The following is a 20008-nucleotide window of genomic DNA, read 5'->3' on the forward strand; positions in this document are numbered from 1 at the left end:
TCACATATGCGACAGGTGCATACTGTCAGACATCCAGAGGGACAGCAGAGTTGTTTCTTTGAGTTCAAGAGCTGGCATCAGGAGCTCCCTTGTCACTATACTGGATCAGCTGCAGCGCTGCCAAAAGTCACTTAACGAGTTCTTGGAGGTACACATCTGTGTATTTAAATGAAATATTGATGTTTTTCTGTATGTGGGTTGCAAGCATTGTAACTTTTTTTAAAAATGAGTTTGTTTGCTGTTATGCAGGAGAAGCGTTCTACCTTCCCACGTTTCTATTTCATCGGAGATGATGATCTTTTAGAAATTCTTGGCCAGGCAACCAACCCGAGTGTCATCCAGTCTCACCTCAAGAAACTATTTGCAGGTCAGAAAGCCTCTTTGTTTTGTTCTTTGTTTTGTCATCAGCTTTTATATTTTTCTCCATTTTTATTTTTTCCGGTTGTGTAAAAAGATAATTTTCTTTTGAACATTTATGGTAATCTGTGTCTGAAATATCTATCCAGGTATCCACAGTGTTGTATTTGATGAACAGTGCCAGAACATTGTTGCCATGTGTTCTTTGGAGGGAGAAGTGGTGCAACTCAGAAATGCAGTACACATCTCCAGCCTTGTCGAGGTAAAGCCTTTATGGAGTTTTGAATCTGCTTTTATTATGTTGTGGATGGATGTTTGAAAATACCTTCAAAGCTTCTGCTGAAAGCAGATTATATTATTCCCATTTTGGAGATGTAAATGTTGTTCATGCACACCGACAAAAAGGTAAAAATAAGGTATTAACTTCCTTCAAGGTATGGTTAAGCGAGTTGTCTGTGGAAATGAAGGAGACTCTGAAGCACCTGCTCTATGAATGTCTGCTGGCGGGGAGGAAAGGAAATGTGGACCCCTCACGCTATCCATCACAGGTACATACACTCTTCAAATGTTCTCCAAATGTTCTCCGATTGCATAGATACTAGGATTCTGTAACTGAAATATATTATACTCCTATTTAAAAATATATTTAGTTATTATAAATCACAAATCTACTGCTTTGTCTAACTTGAGACAGTGTGACCAAGGAACAAAACTTTAAAAGGCTGTTAACTAAATTTTAAAGTGTTTGAAATATATTTTTGTGTGTGATATAGATTCTGTGTCTGGCTGAGCAAATCCAATTTACTGAGGATGTGGAGAAAGCAATAAAAGAACAGAATCTGCAGCGGCTGGAGCTGGAGCTTAATAGCAAACTGGAGCACTACACCACAGTGGACACCAGCTCTGATGACCATCCCAACACAGGTACGGTTCTTTTATGTGTGCGCACATCAGTAAATATGTGTGTATATTGCCACAGTAACTGACACTTTACCAGAGGTATTATTGTTTGCCAGTAGGCTGGATTTTATTTATTGTTATTATCATCCACACTTGTTACTCTGTGTGTTTGCAATATAGAAGCAACTTAACCCATTTTACTGATCTAAAGTCGGAATCTACAGGTGGATGTTGGGGCGGTGGTGGGATATTTGAGCAGCAGCAGGCTTGACAGTTGTGTTTGGGTTGGCAAGACAAAGATTGGTACCATTTGCCTCTTTAAACTGAATGAATACCACCATCACAGTGTTCTAAAAGACCGTTGCCAATGACAACGGTATAACGCTCATACCAACACAAAGCCTGACCTCTGACCTGTTGCTGATAACCTTCTGGATGTTCCTTTTTCTCTTTCTTCTGGAGTACACAGCACCCATTTTCTATTAAAAAAATCTGGAATATTGATTTCCCACAATACGCACTGATTTATTTTTTATCCCAAAGCAAATTTTAAGTCACAATTATGAATGTTCAGTTGCTCTGTATTTTAGTTCAAGACAAAAACGTCCCAGCATAATCCCTTGCCATGTGGTCATATCAGGGATTGTATCCGGACCCTTCAGAAGGTACTTCAAATGGGGCACGGTGGCGCAGCTGGTAGTGCAGCCGTCTTACAGCAAGAAAGTCCTGGTTTCAAAACATGCAACAGTCCTGGGCTACACATGCCCCCTCTGGCCAGCCGGGGCACCGGATGGGGTGGGGAGGATCTGGCCGGAATAACGTGATCCTTCCACGCGCTACGTCTGGCCAGAGAAACCCCACCCTGTCTGGTGAAAAGAAGCGGCCTGCTCACTCCTCAGGTTAAGGAGGAGACCTGAGCTCAGTGTAGGGCCTCCCGGGGTTGGTAGAGGGAGCAATGCCCAGGACTGACTTAGGTAGAGCACCTGGTGAAAAAATGGGGGAAAAAATCGGGGATAAAAATTAAAAAAAAAAAAGGTACTTCAAATGTTGATTTTAGGCTTGTGTGCTAGCCCTTTATGCACCTAAACTTCTTTGGATCCCCTAAATCATTTAATGATGCACTGTATAAAAGAAATATGCAACTCCCTTCCAGTCTCTCTTTGATCTGTCTAACATTGTCTAACACACTGTCACATTTTTGTTATTATTTTATAATTTATTTATTGGACATCAAGAGGTTCATATGTATTTGATGTGTTTTGGTCCAGTGTCAGACTCCCTCTTGTGTTGTTAATGGTTACACGCTGATCGAAATCATGGCAGGTTAATGGGGGCTGCGATTAATTCCAAATGATTGGTCTTGTGTGAATCCTTTCATGGCCAGTGAGCCACTAGAGGCTGCAGAGGGACAGTAATTTTTAAAGTTGTTCAATGCAGTAGCTGACATACTAAATTAATGACCCCAGGCTGAATATATGGCTACATAAAGCATGATGGCTGAGTTGTTTTTTTCTCTTAACTTGATTTTGCAGGAGAAATTTTATATTTAGATCCAAAGTTTTTTCGTGTTCATGCGTGAGATGAAAACCTTCTTCATAATGCTGGTAATAGCATAATATTTTCGGGATATTAGTGTAAGTTCTAACGCTTCTGTGACATAAAATGTAACTAGAAAAGCAATTCTTGTTTCTCTCCTGCAAAATGTTACTAGGGGAAATGTTCCCATCCTCACGGAGGCCAAATTTGATTTGTTTTTTTTTGGCATGGCTGCTTATTTGCCATATTACATATATAAGCATGACATTGTGTTAAGGACTTGGATATGTTTACAGATCATGTGGCTCATTTAGTGACTCTCTTGTAGAAACAACTGTTGACATTCATATATGAAGTAGCAGTACTTTCCACAATAACATCTGGTTACATTTCTGGCTCTCTTAATTATAACATGGGAGCTTTAGAGGATATAGAGTGGTGCTATTAATTAACACAGCTAAAGTAATGGCAAGAAGGATAATCTAATTTCCTAGACTGCATAAATGGGCCATAAACGAAGAGAAGAGTGGAGAAGTCTTTTTCCATTTGGTTCTGATACAGAGGTAAAACGTGCTGACGTACATTTGACGAGTTATTTTGTGTGATTTGACATCAGTGATCCGGTCCTGCAAACAAACTGAGAGCAGCTGTTCAAAAGAGTTCATCTGATCTGTGATTTTCAGTTTCAGGCTCAGGTGTTAAAAAATATATGATTAAAAGATCAGCAAATTAAAAGATCAACAAATCCACAAATTTCTGCATGACAAGTACTTTTGGTTTAAATCAGTGCTGGAATTTTGGATCCTTTGACAGCAAAAACAAATTCTGCGGGTTATTTTTAGGTTATTTGGAAATAAGGACATATGTACTTGTAATGACTAATATATACTAATACCGTATTTTCTGGACTATAAGCCGCACCTGTATATAAGCCGCATCCGCTCTATTTTTAAAAAAACAATTAAAAAAAGATATACAAGCCGCACCTGTATATAAGCCGCATCCGCTATATTTAAAAAAAAAAAAAAGATATGCAAGCCGCAGATATTTATGTTGTTAGATTAGATATTTACTACATGTACAGAAGGATTTTGAACTGTAAATGATGTACATGTTTGTACCTAAATAGATCCTTTCCTAACAGTGTCTTTTAACACGGCAGCAACTTTTCTGATTAAAACGGGACGGAACCAAGAGAAAATAACCGGTATTTATTTATCTATTTATCTGTTTGAAATCTGCTTCTACCTACTTCTATCTGCTAAAGAAGAAGTAGCATATTCTTCTTTGCATTTATTTTGTCTTAGTTTTTATTCTAATTCCGGTTAGCACTCCCCCTAGCGGTGGAAGAAAAATCCACAGAATAGCTGCACCTTTATATAAGCCGCATGGTTGAAAACCTATGAAAAAAGTAGCGGCTTATAGTCCAGAAAATACGGTATATACAATTGAAATGATAAAAGGATCTTTTATTTGTAAGCTTTTTAACAAGGAAATTGTGACCAAAAAATTTCCTCAATGTAGGAGCATCCTTTTTTTTTTTTTTTTTTTTTTTTTTTTATACCTTGTCTGCACACATATTAATGATTGATACCATGACGGTAGAAACCAAAAGTATATATACAGGTATGTGCATTATTACTATATTTAATATATATATACATATATATACGCATACATATGCGTACACATACATAAATATACACATACAAACCCAGTGACTTTTTTTTTTGGGGGGGGGGGTGACGACATCCACTGCCAATCCAGGAAGCAGGAACACACGGAAACACACGTCAAGCACTGGAAATCTGCAACAAAAAACCACAAACAAAACACGTGGGAGCATTCTTTGACCAAGCAACAATACCCCCTATCATTAGAATGTTTTTAACAGCTGTCTTTGCCTAACTGCAATACTAACCAAGAACTATACATTGAGTGGCGGGCTGAGTATGAGTAGGAAATGCATGAGCTAGAATTTGCAGGAAATGAGCAAGAAATTAATGTGAATGGATAAGAAATATACTATAGATGATATGTATTTTTTTGTGTGACCTTTTATTTTGAGGAAGCATGACATTTTTTGCTGAATAAATGACTAAGACCTTTGTTTTAGATAACCAGTGTCTGGTGTGAGCAAATGCACTGGTATGGGGTCCTCTAGTAGTTCTTGTGAAAAGTTTTAAATACACAAAAATTGAGATAAAGCTAATCTTCATCTGCAGGCTTAACCACACCCCCCAAGCATCAGGGGAACAGGCTTTTTAAGATGTCAGGTGACATTCTTACATCACACAAGGGTTTAAAACCAAGTTAAAGTTTAAACTCATTCCATTAGATTGTCACACAATAAATACAGTGCACATTTTCAACATGTTGCACATGCATACTGTATTGCGTAAGGTTACAGTATTTATCAATATTTGTTGTTACTGTAACTCAGCAGATTCTTGTGTCTTTATGTTTACATGTGTCTGACTGTACAGAGTCCAGCATCCTGCAGTTGAAGCTGAAGGCTTTGATCCTCGACATTATCCATAACATCAGCATGGTGAAGCAACTCATCCAGACAGGTGTTACCAGCACCGATGACTGGGGCTGGAAGAAACAGCTCCGCTTCTATATGGGACCAGACAAATGCTGCCACATTCATATGGTGGATGCACAGTTCAACTATACTTATGAGTACCAGGTACGTCATGATGAGTAACTGAAGAAATGTCAGTTAAACAAGCTCCTCTTTTTTGTGTCTATGTTGGTCCAGCTGGACATTCCACAACACTCTTAAGCATTCAGTGTGGCATTTAACTTTTATGAACGGTTGTTTCCCAATAAGTTGAAAGAGGAACTTAATCTGCATACTTAGAATACATTTACTCTGAGTTAGAGACTCTGAAGAAACCACCGAATATTTTCTAGAACAAATGATGCTATATGTAATTGGAAAATCTTGTTATTCTGTAAGAATACCGCATTGCTTTTTTTTTGTGATTTAAGGAATACACTTGAACCTCTTTTTATTACCTTAAGGGGGCAGTGTTTATGCAGAAATAAGTAGCACTGAACATTTTGTTCTGGATTTCCTCTGCAGCTCTTTGCAAACACATGCTATACTCAGTCTTACTTTTTCATTTCCTTCACTTGTCCTTGAGTTTTCTTCCTATTTCTTTTTTCAACAATGGTTGATAGCCTTTATCAATTCCTGGCTTCTTTCTATGTCTGTTGTTCCCCCTTGACACACTCACACACACCTACGCATGCACACATACACATCTTTCCTTCTATCTGACCATTTCTACTTTCCTCTTTTCTTCCGTGTCTTTATCACTAACTTTTTTTCTTCGCCCCCCTCCCCTCCCGTGTCTTAGGGGAATGCAGCCAAGCTGGTGCACACTCCGCTGACTGATAAGTGCTACCTGACTTTAACCCAGGCCATGAAGATGGGACTTGGTGGGAACCCTTATGGGCCTGCTGGCACAGGCAAGACCGAGTCAGTCAAAGCCTTGGGGGGCCTCTTTGGACGGCAGGTGTTGGTGTTCAACTGTGATGAGGTACATAGATACCTCTTGTGAAGTTTGGAAGGTTTAAAACCTAAAGGTTAAAACATTTCAGCTATAAATTGTGTAGCGTTCTTCTATGCCATGTAAATTCACCAGTGTAAGCCATACATGTGTTGTAAAAGATTAAAAAAAGATTTAAAAATACATAAAACCTGACATTTAATTGAGAGAAAAAGAAAAAAATATTTTCACATTTTTTCCTCTGTCTTTCCAGGGTATCGATGTAAAGTCAATGGGACGGATATTTGTGGGGTTGGTGAAGTGTGGAGCATGGGGCTGTTTTGACGAGTTCAACCGTTTGGAGGAAGCAGTACTGTCTGCAGTTTCTATGCAGATTCAGGCCATTCAAGACTCCCTCAAACATCACAAGAAGATATGTGAACTGCTGGGGAAGGAGGTTAGAAGATAAAAACTGAGATGAAAGAAACACATTTAATACTTTTGTTTTCAATTCTCAATGCCAGAATGAAACAGATATTTATTATTTTATTATTTCTGTCTTTTTCACCCTGTAATTCATCTTCTTATCTTTTGTTTACTGGAATCGTGAAACGGGGATTTTGTTTTTACTTTTTCTTCCTTCTTCTCAAATCACTAAGATATTTTCGGATAAAATGTATCAGTGAGAAGAGCTTTTCCCTGCGTTCTTATACTCCAGGTGGAATTAGACCCAAACTCTGGGGTGTTCATCACTATGAACCCAGCTGGAAAAGGCTACGGAGGCAGGCAGAAACTTCCAGACAACCTGAAGCAGCTGTTCAGGCCCGTGGCCATGACCAGGCCAGACAATGAGCTCATTGCTGAAGTCATCCTCTACTCAGAGGGATTCAAAAATGGAGAAATACTGGGACGCAAACTGGTTGCAATCTTCAACCTGGCTAGGTGGGAAACTGGGGGGCTCATTTTTTCATTCTTTTTTGTTTTTACTCCATAATCCTATTACTGTAATGATTGATTACTGTATATACTGTATAAGAACCTTGTAACCAGATTGACCTTTCAGTCTGTGTGGTTCACTTACTGTACTTACTGCCAGTACAGTTTTTTTTTGGATCTGTTACTTTTGTTGGTAGATTATTCTCAACCGCTCAATTCTGAACAATACAGTGAATGCTAGTCAACTGAGACTGTGAGATCATGTGTGAAAATACCTCTTTGTCTGTCAAGGGAGTTGCTGACACCCCAGCAGCACTATGACTGGGGTTTGCGTGCTCTGAAGACTGTGCTGAAGGCCTGTGGCAGTCTTCTGCAGCAGCAGAGGAAAAATCATGACAAGGAACAGAGTAAGTTTCCCCCAAGCTATTTTTTACTTTTTGTAGTTTGATAATTATTTATTAGGAAATAAGGGGAGTTTAAGTCAGATTATTTACTGACCAAAATACAACTGGTTCTTATTTCATAGCTTTTGCAAATGTGCCAATGTGGATAATCAATGTGTAGAAGAAGTAATGAAAATACTTTTGCTATTGTAATTATACTTCCTAAAAACTGAGTTTGTCTACAAAAAATAACACTATATACAGCACTAATTTACTTAATGAGTTTTTTTTGTTTTTTTTTATATATTTTTATCCCGGTTTTTTCCCCCATTTTATCACCCAGTGCTCCTACCTAAGTAACAGTCCTTGGCATTGCCATCCTCTACCAACCCCGGGAGGGCCCTGCACTGAGCTCAGGTCTCCTCCTTAACCTGAGGAGTGAGCAGGCCGCATCTTTTCACCAGACAGGGTGGGGCTTCTCCGGCCGGACGTAGCGCGTGGAAGGATCACGTTATTCCGGCTGGATCCTCCCCACCCCATCTGGCGCCCCGGTTGGCCAGAGGGGGCATGTGTAGCACAGGACTGTGTGCATGTTTTTGTGAGGGTAGCTCACATTGCTACCCAAGGGGGATAATATGCAAACTCCACACAGAAAGGCCCTTTCCCCAACCCCACCCAGTGTGTGGGTGCTGAAGTCATGGGGGAACTAACACGCACTTCTAACACGAACTAACGAACTAACGCGTTCCCGGCGGGAATCAAACCCAGGACCTTCTTGCTGTGAGACGGCTGCACTACCAGCTGCGCCACCGTGCCCCTTACTTAATGAGTTTTGCACTGGCAACTGTAATGAAAAGCTATTATTGTGGCTTCGTTTCCCAAAATATTGAATAAGTGTAATTACACTGTCATATTAGTGAACAAGGAACTGACAACCAATAAGCAACTGAAGTGAAACAGAATTTAATGTCAATATATTATTGACATTTTTTTATGAGTAACCTTGGTCATGTGATTTATTTAACGATCCGAAGAGCCAAACTAATGGTGTCACACGAGTGGGTAGATGAGGACCCAAGCGCAGGAGAGAAGCAGGAGGCAGGAGTTCCAAAAATGTGATTTATTGAATTAAACAAAACCTAAAGCGCTTCAGAACAGGATTAACAAAAACACAAGAGCTTTAGCCAAAAAACCAGACCTGAAACATGGAGGGATCAAACAGTACGGACCAGCAGGGAACAAGGGAAAGACAAGACCAGATATACACAGAAGGGTTGACGAGACACAGGTGCAGACAATCAGGGCAGATGGGAACCAGGGAAGTCAAGACAAAACTGAAACACACGGCGCGTCCGAAATGCCATACTAAACAGTATATACTAAAAAGTATACTTACGTTGGGCACACTTTTGAGTAAATATCAGTAGTGTGCATTAATTTGGACGTACTATTAAGAGCGCACACGTCACTTCCTGCCGTTGGGAGGAAGTGACGTGTCACAGCAGCAGTAGCAGCGCTCCGCTATTTTCTCGTTTATCCTGGCCGAAACAAGATGACATTATATAATATTATTATTATATACAAATATTATAATATTAATATTATATAATAATATTATTATACTTAATATTATACTTATGACATATCCGCAGCACCCTAGCAACCAAACACAACATTGTGGGAAGTTTCTGCTCGGCTAGTGTCCATCAATCCATACTAATACATTTCTCCGGAATGAGTATGGATAGCTCATACTATTGAGTACGTTCTAATGTTTCGGACGCACTAAAAAAAATCTCGCATACTCATTTTGCATACTCATTAGGGTGGAAGTATGCAATTTCAGACGCAGCCAATGACACAGGTTTCAAAATAAAACAGGAACTGATCAAACCGTGGCAAATGGGGATGTTCCACTTCTACCTGCTCGGCTTTACTCTGTTTTAATGGTTTTCTGCTAGGTGATAGTACCTGTTAGTACCTCCTTTTTTCACAACTACTTGGCACAGGTTCCAACTGAACTGAGTCGGGCCGAAAATGTAACATCACCAGGCTGCAGGCCACTGATTGGCCAGAGAGTAATGTCTCGCAACTCCTTCACACCTGCCTTATCTAAAACCCTGCAACAGCAACCGCAATATTTACTTTACAACTAAACTTTGCACAGCGAAAAAAGGCAAGTAAACCTACTAAGTGGTGCAATGAGGGGGTCCACACCTTTCCGTGCCTCGTGCCCAACAACTGCATCCAGAGGGAGTTCGATGGGGTAATGCGGAACTAGAACCAGGCCCCACCCACATTTAGGTGGTACTGCACTGTAATGGAAAAAGACAGAGGCAAGCAAGGCAAAAACTGTATAATGGAAAAGTAGGCATAAGTGTTCTTCAAGTCGTGTGATGTTTGAATGTATTGTCAGGATAGGATCTGTTTGGAGATGCTTATCTTGCTTCAGACTGTTCTGTTAGAATGTGTATCTTTGTCAGATTCTGATGAATGCTGTTTGAAAAACACTTTGCATGAATGTACCACTTAAACATCAGAAGGCTTTGTAGACTAGTGCTTTTTTTCTTTAGCTGTCGTTGCCCTTGAAATTTCACCATAAAAACACTATCATTTGGCATTAAATAAAAGGCATTGCTTCAAAACTTTTCTTCTCTTCGGCTTCTCTGGCTTGTACTTTTGAACTTGAGTCTCCTGTTCCCAAGCACTTTGCCAGAGTTCTGCAGTATACCTCCTCAGAGCCTCTTTTCCCACCTCCTCCCTGCTTCTTCTCACCTCTTGTTAGCTCTCTTTCCGATACCTGGCTGTCAATGTTGCTGTTGTCCCACTCATTCTCACACGCTGCCCTCCCTTTCTCACCCTGATCTCCCCTTTATACGTCTGTTTTTCAATACTTCTGTTTCTCTCCTCATTTCCCCCGTGCCTTTTCTTGATTCCCTTCTTCATTCCCTTTTAAACCCTTCTGGTCCACTACCCACTCTTTATCTATTCAACACAAAGAGACCTGGAAACACCACACACATCTGCTTTCTGTCGATGAGTCCCCAGGGCTTCCTTATGTGTGTGTGCGTCTCTGTGTATAGTCTGGCCAAGTGCTGCTGTTAAAATTAATAAATAAATAAATAGTGTCTGTAGGAAACGCCTGCATCTTTGGAATGGAGAACAAAAGTATCGACAAACCCCTAGATCTTGGCAGGCTTTGGTAATTAGCACATTTTTAACAGCTGACAGATGCAAGAGCTAAGCAATAATTACTGAACAGGATACCTTTCATAACCTTGTTACAGGTATTATTCTCTATCAGAACTGTCTTTACAGTTTTTTCACATTCATCTTTTTTCACCAGTATGAAGCATATATTTATTTATTTAAATAATTTGATCAACAGTATTTACAGTACTTATTTGCACTCTTTCTTGGTTCCCAGTCTTATTTTTCGATTGGGATCCAATTTTCATTGATCTTTTTGTACATGTACATGCGTGCAGTTCAGGAGAGCAGTCTGGTGGTGCACGCGTTGAGACTGAACACCATGTCCAAGCTGACGTTTGCAGACAACTCTCGCTTTGATGCTCTGGTCAGAGATGTCTTCACTGGGGTTAGTTTCACTGATGTGGAGGACCAGATACTAACACACGCATTAGAGCAAGTCTACAAGGAGGCTCAACTTGAACTCATACCCAGCCAGGTGCGTCTGTTTGTTATAATTATCATTTACCATCTCAACATATACATATAATTACCACGGTTAAATGGTATTAAGCCAGTTGTATGGATACTTCTGTACTACAGTGTGTGTTGTATAGGCAACAATGAATGATTTCTTTGAGCGATAAAAAAAACAAAACAGCAACCAATCGATTGATTGATGACTGTTTCAGCTGAAGAAGGCCATGGAGCTGAATGAGCAGCTGAGACAACGTATGGGTGTAGTCATCGTAGGGCCAAGTGGAGCAGGCAAATCCACTCTCTGGAGGATGCTCAGGGCTGCACTTAACAAGACAGGCAAAGTGGTAAGCAAAGCACTAACTTCTCACTTGGATTTATAGTGATCAATCATTTTACATTATATCCAGTTTTGAATTCATTATTATTATTTACAATATAAAGGAGTTTGAAAAGTATTTAACATTTTTGGGGGTTTGTTAAAGCCTCATTATAAGAGTATTATCTGACTGATTTTTCTAGGTGAAGCAGTATACAATGAATCCAAAGGCCATGCCCAGACAGCAGCTTTTGGGACATATAGACATGGACACCAGAGAATGGGCTGATGGCGTTCTAACACACAGTGCCAGGACTGTGGTCAGAGAACCACAGGGTAAGTGGGACACATCTCTTAATTGGTGTAATTAGTTTATCCTTAGTCTTGTCATGCACACCAAGACATTAAACAATTAGGATGCAACATTAGCCTTTTTAATGTTCAGTTTTGCTGCAAAATAATTGCACCCATTACTCTCCATTGAGGTTTGCACAATGTTCTACTCTGCACTGCAACTAATATCTAACATTTAACTTTGTATTTTTTAGAGGTAAACTCCTGGATAGTCTGCGATGGGGACATTGACCCTGAGTGGGTTGAGAGTCTAAACTCTGTCCTTGATGATAACCGGTTGTTAACCATGCCTAGTGGAGAGCGCATCCAGTTTGGACCTAATGTAAACTTCCTATTTGAAACTCACGACCTGAGCTGTGCCTCCCCAGCTACCATTTCACGTATGGGCATGATCTTTCTCAGGTCAGGCTCTACCAAATTGCATCACTTTCAGTGTCACTTTTTCAGTTATTTTACCTCACCCTCTTTCTTGCATCGAAAGTGATGAAGATATTGATGTGGCAGCATTGCTGAAGTCATGGTTAAGAGGTCAGCCAGAGGAATGCCGCAGTAACCTTGAAAACTGGCTTGGAGACTACTTCCAAAGAGCACTGGACTGGGCCCTTAAACAGGTAATGTTTTCATCATCCCCCCCAGTTGGTAATGAATTCAAAAGCTACACAAAAAGGCTCTGCAGGGAGTTATAAAGTTGGTACAGGAAATTGTAAAGATACAACTTCCCTCACTGACTGGCTTATGGCAAACATTGTTTACTATGAAACTGCTTACAGTGTAAATATTGCATTTGGAAATATGATAATTGCTTGTTCATATCCAGGTTTCCTTCATACAGTGCTGAATAATATTTTACACACTAGTGTTTCTTTATTTTTACGCTTTTTCCTTGCATGAACCTTACATGTCTCTATTATGTCCTCTCATTCAAAATCAGAACGACTTTGTGGTGGAAACTAGCATGGTGGGCACAGTGTTCAATTCTCTGTCACACCTTAGTGCTGTGACTGAGAGAGGACAGTTTGTCATAGGTCTTCTGAGGGGCATGGGAGGAAACCTCAATCTCAAAACAAGACAGGAGTTTTCTAAGGAGGTAAAGACACCTGTATTTTCATCCTATAAGCTTTGCCTAATTTATAAGGGTGAGTGTTTCAATCCGTTATATGTGTCCCTTTTTTTTCTTTTTACCCCTGCAGCTGCTGAGCTGGGCCAGAGAAAGCCCACCAGACCCCAGAAAGCCACTTGATACTTACTATAATTCTGAAAGTGGCCATCTAGCTGCCTATACATTCCAGCGTCCTGAGGGTCTCACGCTGGAACAGTTCTCTTACACACACAAACTACCTGTAGTCGAGACTCCTGGCATGCAGAGAGGACTGCATGGTTTCTACCCATGGCTTACTGCTCAGCACAGGCAGCCCTTCATGGTGGTGGGACCTGAGGGTTGTGGAAAAGGGTAATTACACATTCATCACAAATGCATGTATACAGTACCAATAGTGGCAAAAGCACAAGAAGAAGCTTCGCACACACCTATGCGAGTTAAGTCCTGCATATGGAGACTCTCTGTATATAGACACTTGCTGTTACACAGATTGCTTATCACAACATTGCTGTGATTGTTGAATGTCTCACTTAAAAGGGAAGTGTAATTTAACTTTTGCAATCATCATGTTGGCCATCCTGAGGAAAAATGGTTAGGATGATCACAGTAGAGAAGTGTGTGTGTGTGTGTGTGTGTGTGTGTGTGTGTGTGTGTGTGTGTGTGTGTGTGTGTGTGTGTGTGTATGTGTGTGTGTGTGTGTGTGTGTGTGTGTGTGTGTGTGTGTGTGTGTGTGTGTGTGTGTGTGTGTGTGTGCGTCCTTAGAGTCGTTGCAAAAGTAATTGCTTCCCTCCCCAAGGGTTTAAAGAACAATGGTCACTCTGTTTGCCTTTTACACTTGAGTTGAGTCAACTCAAGTTGTCTTTTTTTGTTCTCATATCCTCTCCTTGACTCACTTTGCCTGAAAGGTCACAATGCTAGTGAGTGACTGGGTTTGTCATCTCATTCCTCTGGCTAAATAATGTCATATTTATTTACGCATTTGAATGTTTATGAGTAAGCATGCTTGCTCATACACACACAACTTTACAGTTAATTTCTCTGCACCTTCCTTTTTTCCTTCATCCTTGCTATTACAAATGTTCAAATTAGATTCAAAGCTGCCCTCTTATTTAACACAATTTTTTCTTGTTTTGTTACATGATCCAAATACTAAGCTGTATAAAAGTGGAAACCTTCACAAATTTGAAACATTAATGCAGTGTGAAATGAGTGTGCCTATGCAATTATTGACCTCTTTGTCACATTGTTTACTTTCTAGCATGCTCCTGCGATACGCTTTCTCAAGGCTACGTTCCACCCAGGTCGCTGTGGTTCACTGTAGTGCCCAGACGTCGTCTCGCCATGTCCTACAGAAGCTCAGCCAGACATGTCTACTGCTCAGCTCAAACACGGGCCGAGTGTTCAGACCCAAGGACTGTGAGAACCTAGTGCTGTATTTAAAAGACATCAATCTACCCAAGCCAGATAAATGGGGGACCAGCAACCTCACTGCTTTCTTGCAACAGGTAAAAATGATACATACACAATGATGCTGATAGAAAAAGCACCACATTATTAAATGGTTAGATGCACAGACTATGACATTTGTGAGCTCCATAAAATATTTGAATGTAACATCTGTTCCATTCTCTTTCTTTCCTCCAGGTGTTGACCTATAAGGGGTTTTATGATGAAAATCTAGAGTGGGTCAGTCTTGAGAACATTCAGGTGGTGGCATCCATGTCAACAGGGGGCGCCGTCAGTAGCCATTCACTCACCTCCCGATTCTCCTCTATTGTACGCATCTGCACCATTGAGTAAGTGCCATAAGTTTAGTGAGCAATTGACATACTTGCATATACAATATTTTTTTTCTTCACTGTGATTATATATATTATTTATGTATGTATATATCTGTGTTTGTGTGTGTATGTATGTATGTAATATTTATTTATTTTTTTCTGCTCCTTTGACTTGGCCTTTAGCTATCCAGACAGAGAGCAGCTTCACACCATCTACTCAGCTTACCTTCAGCCAGTTCTCCAGCATAGCCTTGGCAGCCAGGCAGCCTGGGCCAGCACAGGAAAAACACATCAGCTGGCTGGCTCTCTTGTGCAGCTCTATGAACAGGTATGACATTTATTGGGATTGTCATTGTGTGGGTACATATGTTTTGATATATGCTCATGGTCTGAGATATTGATTACATAAACAAGTGAACTGACACTCCGTTAATCCATTAGCTTGTGAGAATGATTTAGACAAAAACTTAACGGAACAGCTTTTTGCTTTACTGTTACAGTGTGAGATTTTGTGTTCCCTCATGTGATGTTGAAAGAGGGCAGCATCATGCAGAATAATGTAAATATTCAGTGTAAAATACATATTTTACTATGCAAGCTTTTTCGGGGTTCCATATCTAATGAGGCAGAACTACCTTTACAAAATAGTTCTGATGAATTGTCCAAATAATTGATAAGAATCTTGTCATTTTTCTCTTCTTTTAGGTGAAAGCAAAGTTTACAGTGGACGACCACAGTCACTACCTGTTTACCCCCTGTATCCTCACAGAGTGGGTCCTCAGCCTCCTGCGATATGACCTCACTTCAGGTAACTTAATTATAAGTAAGATGTCATTCTTATTAAACTCTATGGGCCCGATTTACTAAGATCCTAAATAAAGAGTACTAAATTGCGTGTGCACTGAAAAAGTTTGCACGTGCTGTTGTTGTGTGTTTTGCGGGTGATCAACTAAGATTGCGTGCGCAATTGATAACAGGTGCAAACCGCAGTATTTAAATGAGGTGTTGCGTGTCTTACGGTTTGCGAGCGCAAAATGAAATTTGACGAGTTGGAGTTAGAGATTAGTGGAAGAGGCAAATTGTTGTGCCGTATTCAGCACCCCTGCCGTGAAAAGCACCCCCTCGTATATTCAATGATAAGTAGACTAAGAAAAAAAACAACACACTGACACTTCAATATATTTATATATACACACTCACACAAACACATACTTAGGAGTTTATATTATATATATTTACAAATATTATGGAAGACAACACAGTAAGCAGGCTATTAATTAATGACATCAATAACCATTTACCCGTTTTTTGTTATCTGTGACTGTGATTGTGGGAAAGTATGACTATTGTGGAATCCATGAGCGCATTTAAACATGAATCATTAACACAAAACTGGACGCTAAACAGAACGTGACACGGAATGAGAATATCATTTTTGTCAGACGAGGGGGTGCTTTTCACGGCAGGGGTGCTGAATACAGCACAACACCGGGGTAACTGCAGAACAAGTATAGGCGCACAATAAGAAACACTTTTTTCTCCATGAAAACACGTGATTTATTTATTATCACAAATAAAAAAATTAATGTGCCTCCTGTGGCAACCTTTTGCTGAATAATACTCGATTTAACATTCAAATAAAATATTTCTCCTTTTGCATGTGGAGAATCCTCACCACAAGTTGAGCCATCCCCACCCCAGTCCTCAAATCAGGCACCAACAAGCATCCCTGCGTAATGCTGGGCAGATTAGCACCGTCCTTTCGAACGTATTAAATACAGACGCAATCACAATCCCCGCAATAACTTTCAGGCTTGGTAAATCTCATTGCGGGTGGTAAATGGACATATTTGCATTTTCCCCTCCCAGTATTTAGCGATTTCTGGCGGGTACGCCCCATATTGGTTATTCATCAGGGCAAAAGTACTAAATGAATAGCGTGTGCTATTTTGCTCATTGAGGCGCAGTCCTCTTTGCACGCTGTTAGTAGATCAGCTTGCACATTGGTTTGCGGGTGATGTCAAGTTTGCACACGTTTTTACGCACGCAAACCTTTAGTAAATCAGGCCCTATGTGTTTTAGAACCTTATTTTATGTTAAAGGTTAAACATATATTTCTAAGTAGCAATCCACTTTTTGCTTTCCAAAGCTGTTGTGGAGTAGAAGCGCTTTACCCAGAGAGTCAGTTTCCTTCTGAATGAGGAAAAAATGAAATGTTTGTAAATAACATAAAAAATAATCGGATGCTTTTCATTAATAGACTGTTTTTTGTGGTTGAGAAAAATGTCAATGTCCTGCTCTCTGTCAGTGCCAATACACAGATGTAAAGATACTGTATACAGATACAGATCACTTGGAAAAATGTTGCTAAATAACACTCTGATTTGATGACTGAATAATGAAAAAGCGGCAAGTCAGTTGACTAAGTTTCTTTTTATTCCTCTCAGTGCTACCGTTTCTAGCTTTTACCTTCTTCTTCATTCTCTCGTTCCTCTATCTTTAATTACTCTGTCATTCATCTTTCCCTCCCTCTTCTATATCACATCCCTTTGCTGCTTTGCTGCTTTCATCTCTCCCTCTGTCAGTGTCTTTTCTTCTGCTATGTGTTCCTGCTGTGACAGAGAGACCAACCATTTATTTTAATCAAACATGTCAGCAACAAACTTCTCTTTTCCTATGCTCATCATTTTCAAACTTTCACTGCCTCGCCCCACCCCCGTAGCTTATCTTTATTTGTTATGTTAAAACGGTCTCTTTTTAATATTAGTTATATGATTCTGTGCATTTGGAGAGTTTGACCACATGTGATCACACTAATAGTATATTTAGCGTGGTGCTCATAGTGAATGAAAAGTCATTTGTGTGCATGTGTAGTTTAATAATGGTAGAGACATTAACCATTTTTTTGTGCAAGAAGAAGCATGCCTGTCTGTTTCTCACTGTGTAATTGAGAAGAAGATCTTTTTTTTTTCTTACTTGATGTATTTTATAATTGCCTCAAATATTTGAACAGTCCGGATTTATGGTCTCTCTCTACACTGGTGGTATCAGCAAAGCAGCAGGCTCAATAAAACTGCAGTTTTGACTCAAACAGAGCTGCGTCTCATTTGTGCTAAAACTATCCTTGACCTGTCCTTTATGAAGCTGTAATAAATATGGACACACCCTGAAACAACATTGCATGTATAAATATCTTTTTCCCTGATTAATAATTTGATATTTGATTTGAAATGACTTTAGTCTTTAAATGTGAAAACTCCAACAAGACATATAATTTTATTTAAATGCAATGCAGATGTGCTGCTGAGTATTCACCCAATTATGTGCACATGTATTCCATTCCAGCACAACCGAATCTGACAGACAGCGTGTTGGAAGTGGTAGCATACGAGGCAAGGAGGCTGTTCAGAGACCGGCTGGTTTCGTCCAAAGACATCCATACCTTTGACAACATCTTGTCCTCCATCATACGAGGAGATTGGGGCTCTGACGCTCTAGACCACATGCCTGGTATGAGATTGCTTGGTTTTGCAGTTTCTCTGCTGATTTTCAGTTTTCATAATTTAAACCAGCATGACATTAATGATTTCTCTCTTTTCCAGTTAATTTGATTGCTTTAAATTAGAAACTTGTAAACAAACAGTGGGCTTGTTAATGTTTCACTGATGCAGAATATGATGTCATCCAAAGGTGACAACGCTTGAATTTGTCTGCTTGTGGCAGGTGTTGAGATGTTGACAACTTGCAATACATTAGTTGGAGCTGGCGAGATGCCAGTTCTGTACTTAAGTTTCAATTCTTTGATTGACAGAAATAAGGCAGTCATACACAAAGCAATGATCTTAGAATTTCACCTTGTGTTGTTTATGCTGTACTGAACTGTTAAAGGAACAACAGTAGAATAGTCTGTAACTACTAATGCTCTGTTTATTGGGCAGCCTTGATGTTGACAGATATGCACACGTCTAACTCTCTTGACAATCATCTGTGATATATTTTTCTGTTCTGAAGATGGTTTCTACGTGACCTGGGGATCCTCTGAGGGGGCTGTGATTGCTCCAGGCCAGCCTCTGCCTCCTCATGGTAAACAGCTGGGTCGCCTGGATTCAGCAGCTTTGAAACAGGTCATACATAAGGTATGCAGCAAGGAACTCGTGCCGGATCTATACCGCCTTACTGGGTTAACTGGGCACATTCATGTCTTAACTTTCAGTAATATTTCAATGAAATATATTTTTCATTAACATACTAATACAGTAATAGAAGATACTTGTTTGCCAACAAAAATGATGGGTTGTGAATGTTTTCTCCTTTTATCTTGATCTGCCATCGCTGTTACCTGTATTTTTTTGTTTAACTCTCATGGCCGTGTTCGTATTTGAGTGTTGAGTGTTTTTTACCTCTTCACCTGCATGGTCATCCCTTTTCCTCTGCCAGGGTGTAGTGCTGTACAGCCGTGATAACAAAGAGCTGGATCTCCTCCTGTTCTGGGAAGTGTGCGACTTTGTGTCCAGGGTGGATCGGGTCCTGAGTCGACCTGGTGGCTCTCTGCTTCTGGCAGGACGAAGTGGAGTTGGTCGGCACACGGCCACATGTCTGGTGGCACACATGCATGGTTACACGTTGTTCACACCCAAAATCTCCCGCGGCTATACTCTTAAACATTTCAGCAACGATCTGAAGATGGTAAGAAAGGCTTTGTCTTCCTGTTTCACATTTTACCGCATTTACTTTTTGGGTTTTTGCAGAATGCTTCTAAAATCAGATTATACCTGGAAAATCTTTTAATTGTGTCTCCATACAAATTCTATGAAGGGGGTTTTTCCATTTCAATTTGACATCTGTTGCTAGAATAAAAAGAAATATTCAATGTTAATGAAAATGTATTGTTTGTATGCTTATGCTGTGTTTATATGGATGCCAAATGTGTAAGTGGAATACATTTGTATGTAAACATGCAAATGCTTATGTATGATGTGCAAATTTATGTCTAGGTAATGCAACTGGCAGGTCTGGATGGCCAGCAACTGGTTTTATTGTTGGAGGATTATCAGTTTGTCCACCCTGCTTTCTTAGAGATGGTGAACAGCCTGCTGTCATCAGGTTTGTATTGTGTTTATAAATGGATTTACATTTTTATGTGAGCTGCTTTGACTAATTGGACGTTCAACTTTAAA

At 40.0% G+C, this 20008-nt stretch overlaps 1 protein-coding gene across 7 annotated transcripts in view; it reads left to right on the plus strand.

Moving 5' to 3' along the window:
• dync2h1 (dynein cytoplasmic 2 heavy chain 1) overlaps positions 1–20008 on the plus strand; it is a 138980-nt gene that overhangs the window by 19928 nt on the left and 99044 nt on the right. For all 7 annotated transcript variants that reach the window (XM_061719244.1, XM_061719238.1, XM_061719242.1 and 4 more), the window contains exons 31-55: positions 16–148; positions 250–367; positions 507–619; positions 792–905; positions 1131–1281; positions 5280–5485; positions 6162–6344; positions 6568–6750; positions 7012–7235; positions 7521–7636; positions 11101–11300; positions 11494–11625; positions 11801–11933; positions 12146–12353; positions 12433–12562; positions 12883–13038; positions 13142–13401; positions 14309–14555; positions 14695–14846; positions 15015–15159; positions 15537–15639; positions 18177–18341; positions 18843–18967; positions 19269–19517; positions 19826–19934. In XM_061719244.1, coding sequence (XP_061575228.1) covers positions 16–148; positions 250–367; positions 507–619; positions 792–905; positions 1131–1281; positions 5280–5485; positions 6162–6344; positions 6568–6750; positions 7012–7235; positions 7521–7636; positions 11101–11300; positions 11494–11625; positions 11801–11933; positions 12146–12353; positions 12433–12562; positions 12883–13038; positions 13142–13401; positions 14309–14555; positions 14695–14846; positions 15015–15159; positions 15537–15639; positions 18177–18341; positions 18843–18967; positions 19269–19517; positions 19826–19934 — 4055 coding nt within the window. The remainder of the gene's footprint in view (positions 1–15; positions 149–249; positions 368–506; positions 620–791; positions 906–1130; positions 1282–5279; positions 5486–6161; positions 6345–6567; positions 6751–7011; positions 7236–7520; positions 7637–11100; positions 11301–11493; positions 11626–11800; positions 11934–12145; positions 12354–12432; positions 12563–12882; positions 13039–13141; positions 13402–14308; positions 14556–14694; positions 14847–15014; positions 15160–15536; positions 15640–18176; positions 18342–18842; positions 18968–19268; positions 19518–19825; positions 19935–20008) is intronic.

Source organism: Cololabis saira, chromosome 4, assembly GCF_033807715.1.
Source record: "Cololabis saira isolate AMF1-May2022 chromosome 4, fColSai1.1, whole genome shotgun sequence".
Lineage (NCBI taxonomy): Eukaryota > Metazoa > Chordata > Actinopteri > Beloniformes > Belonidae > Cololabis > Cololabis saira.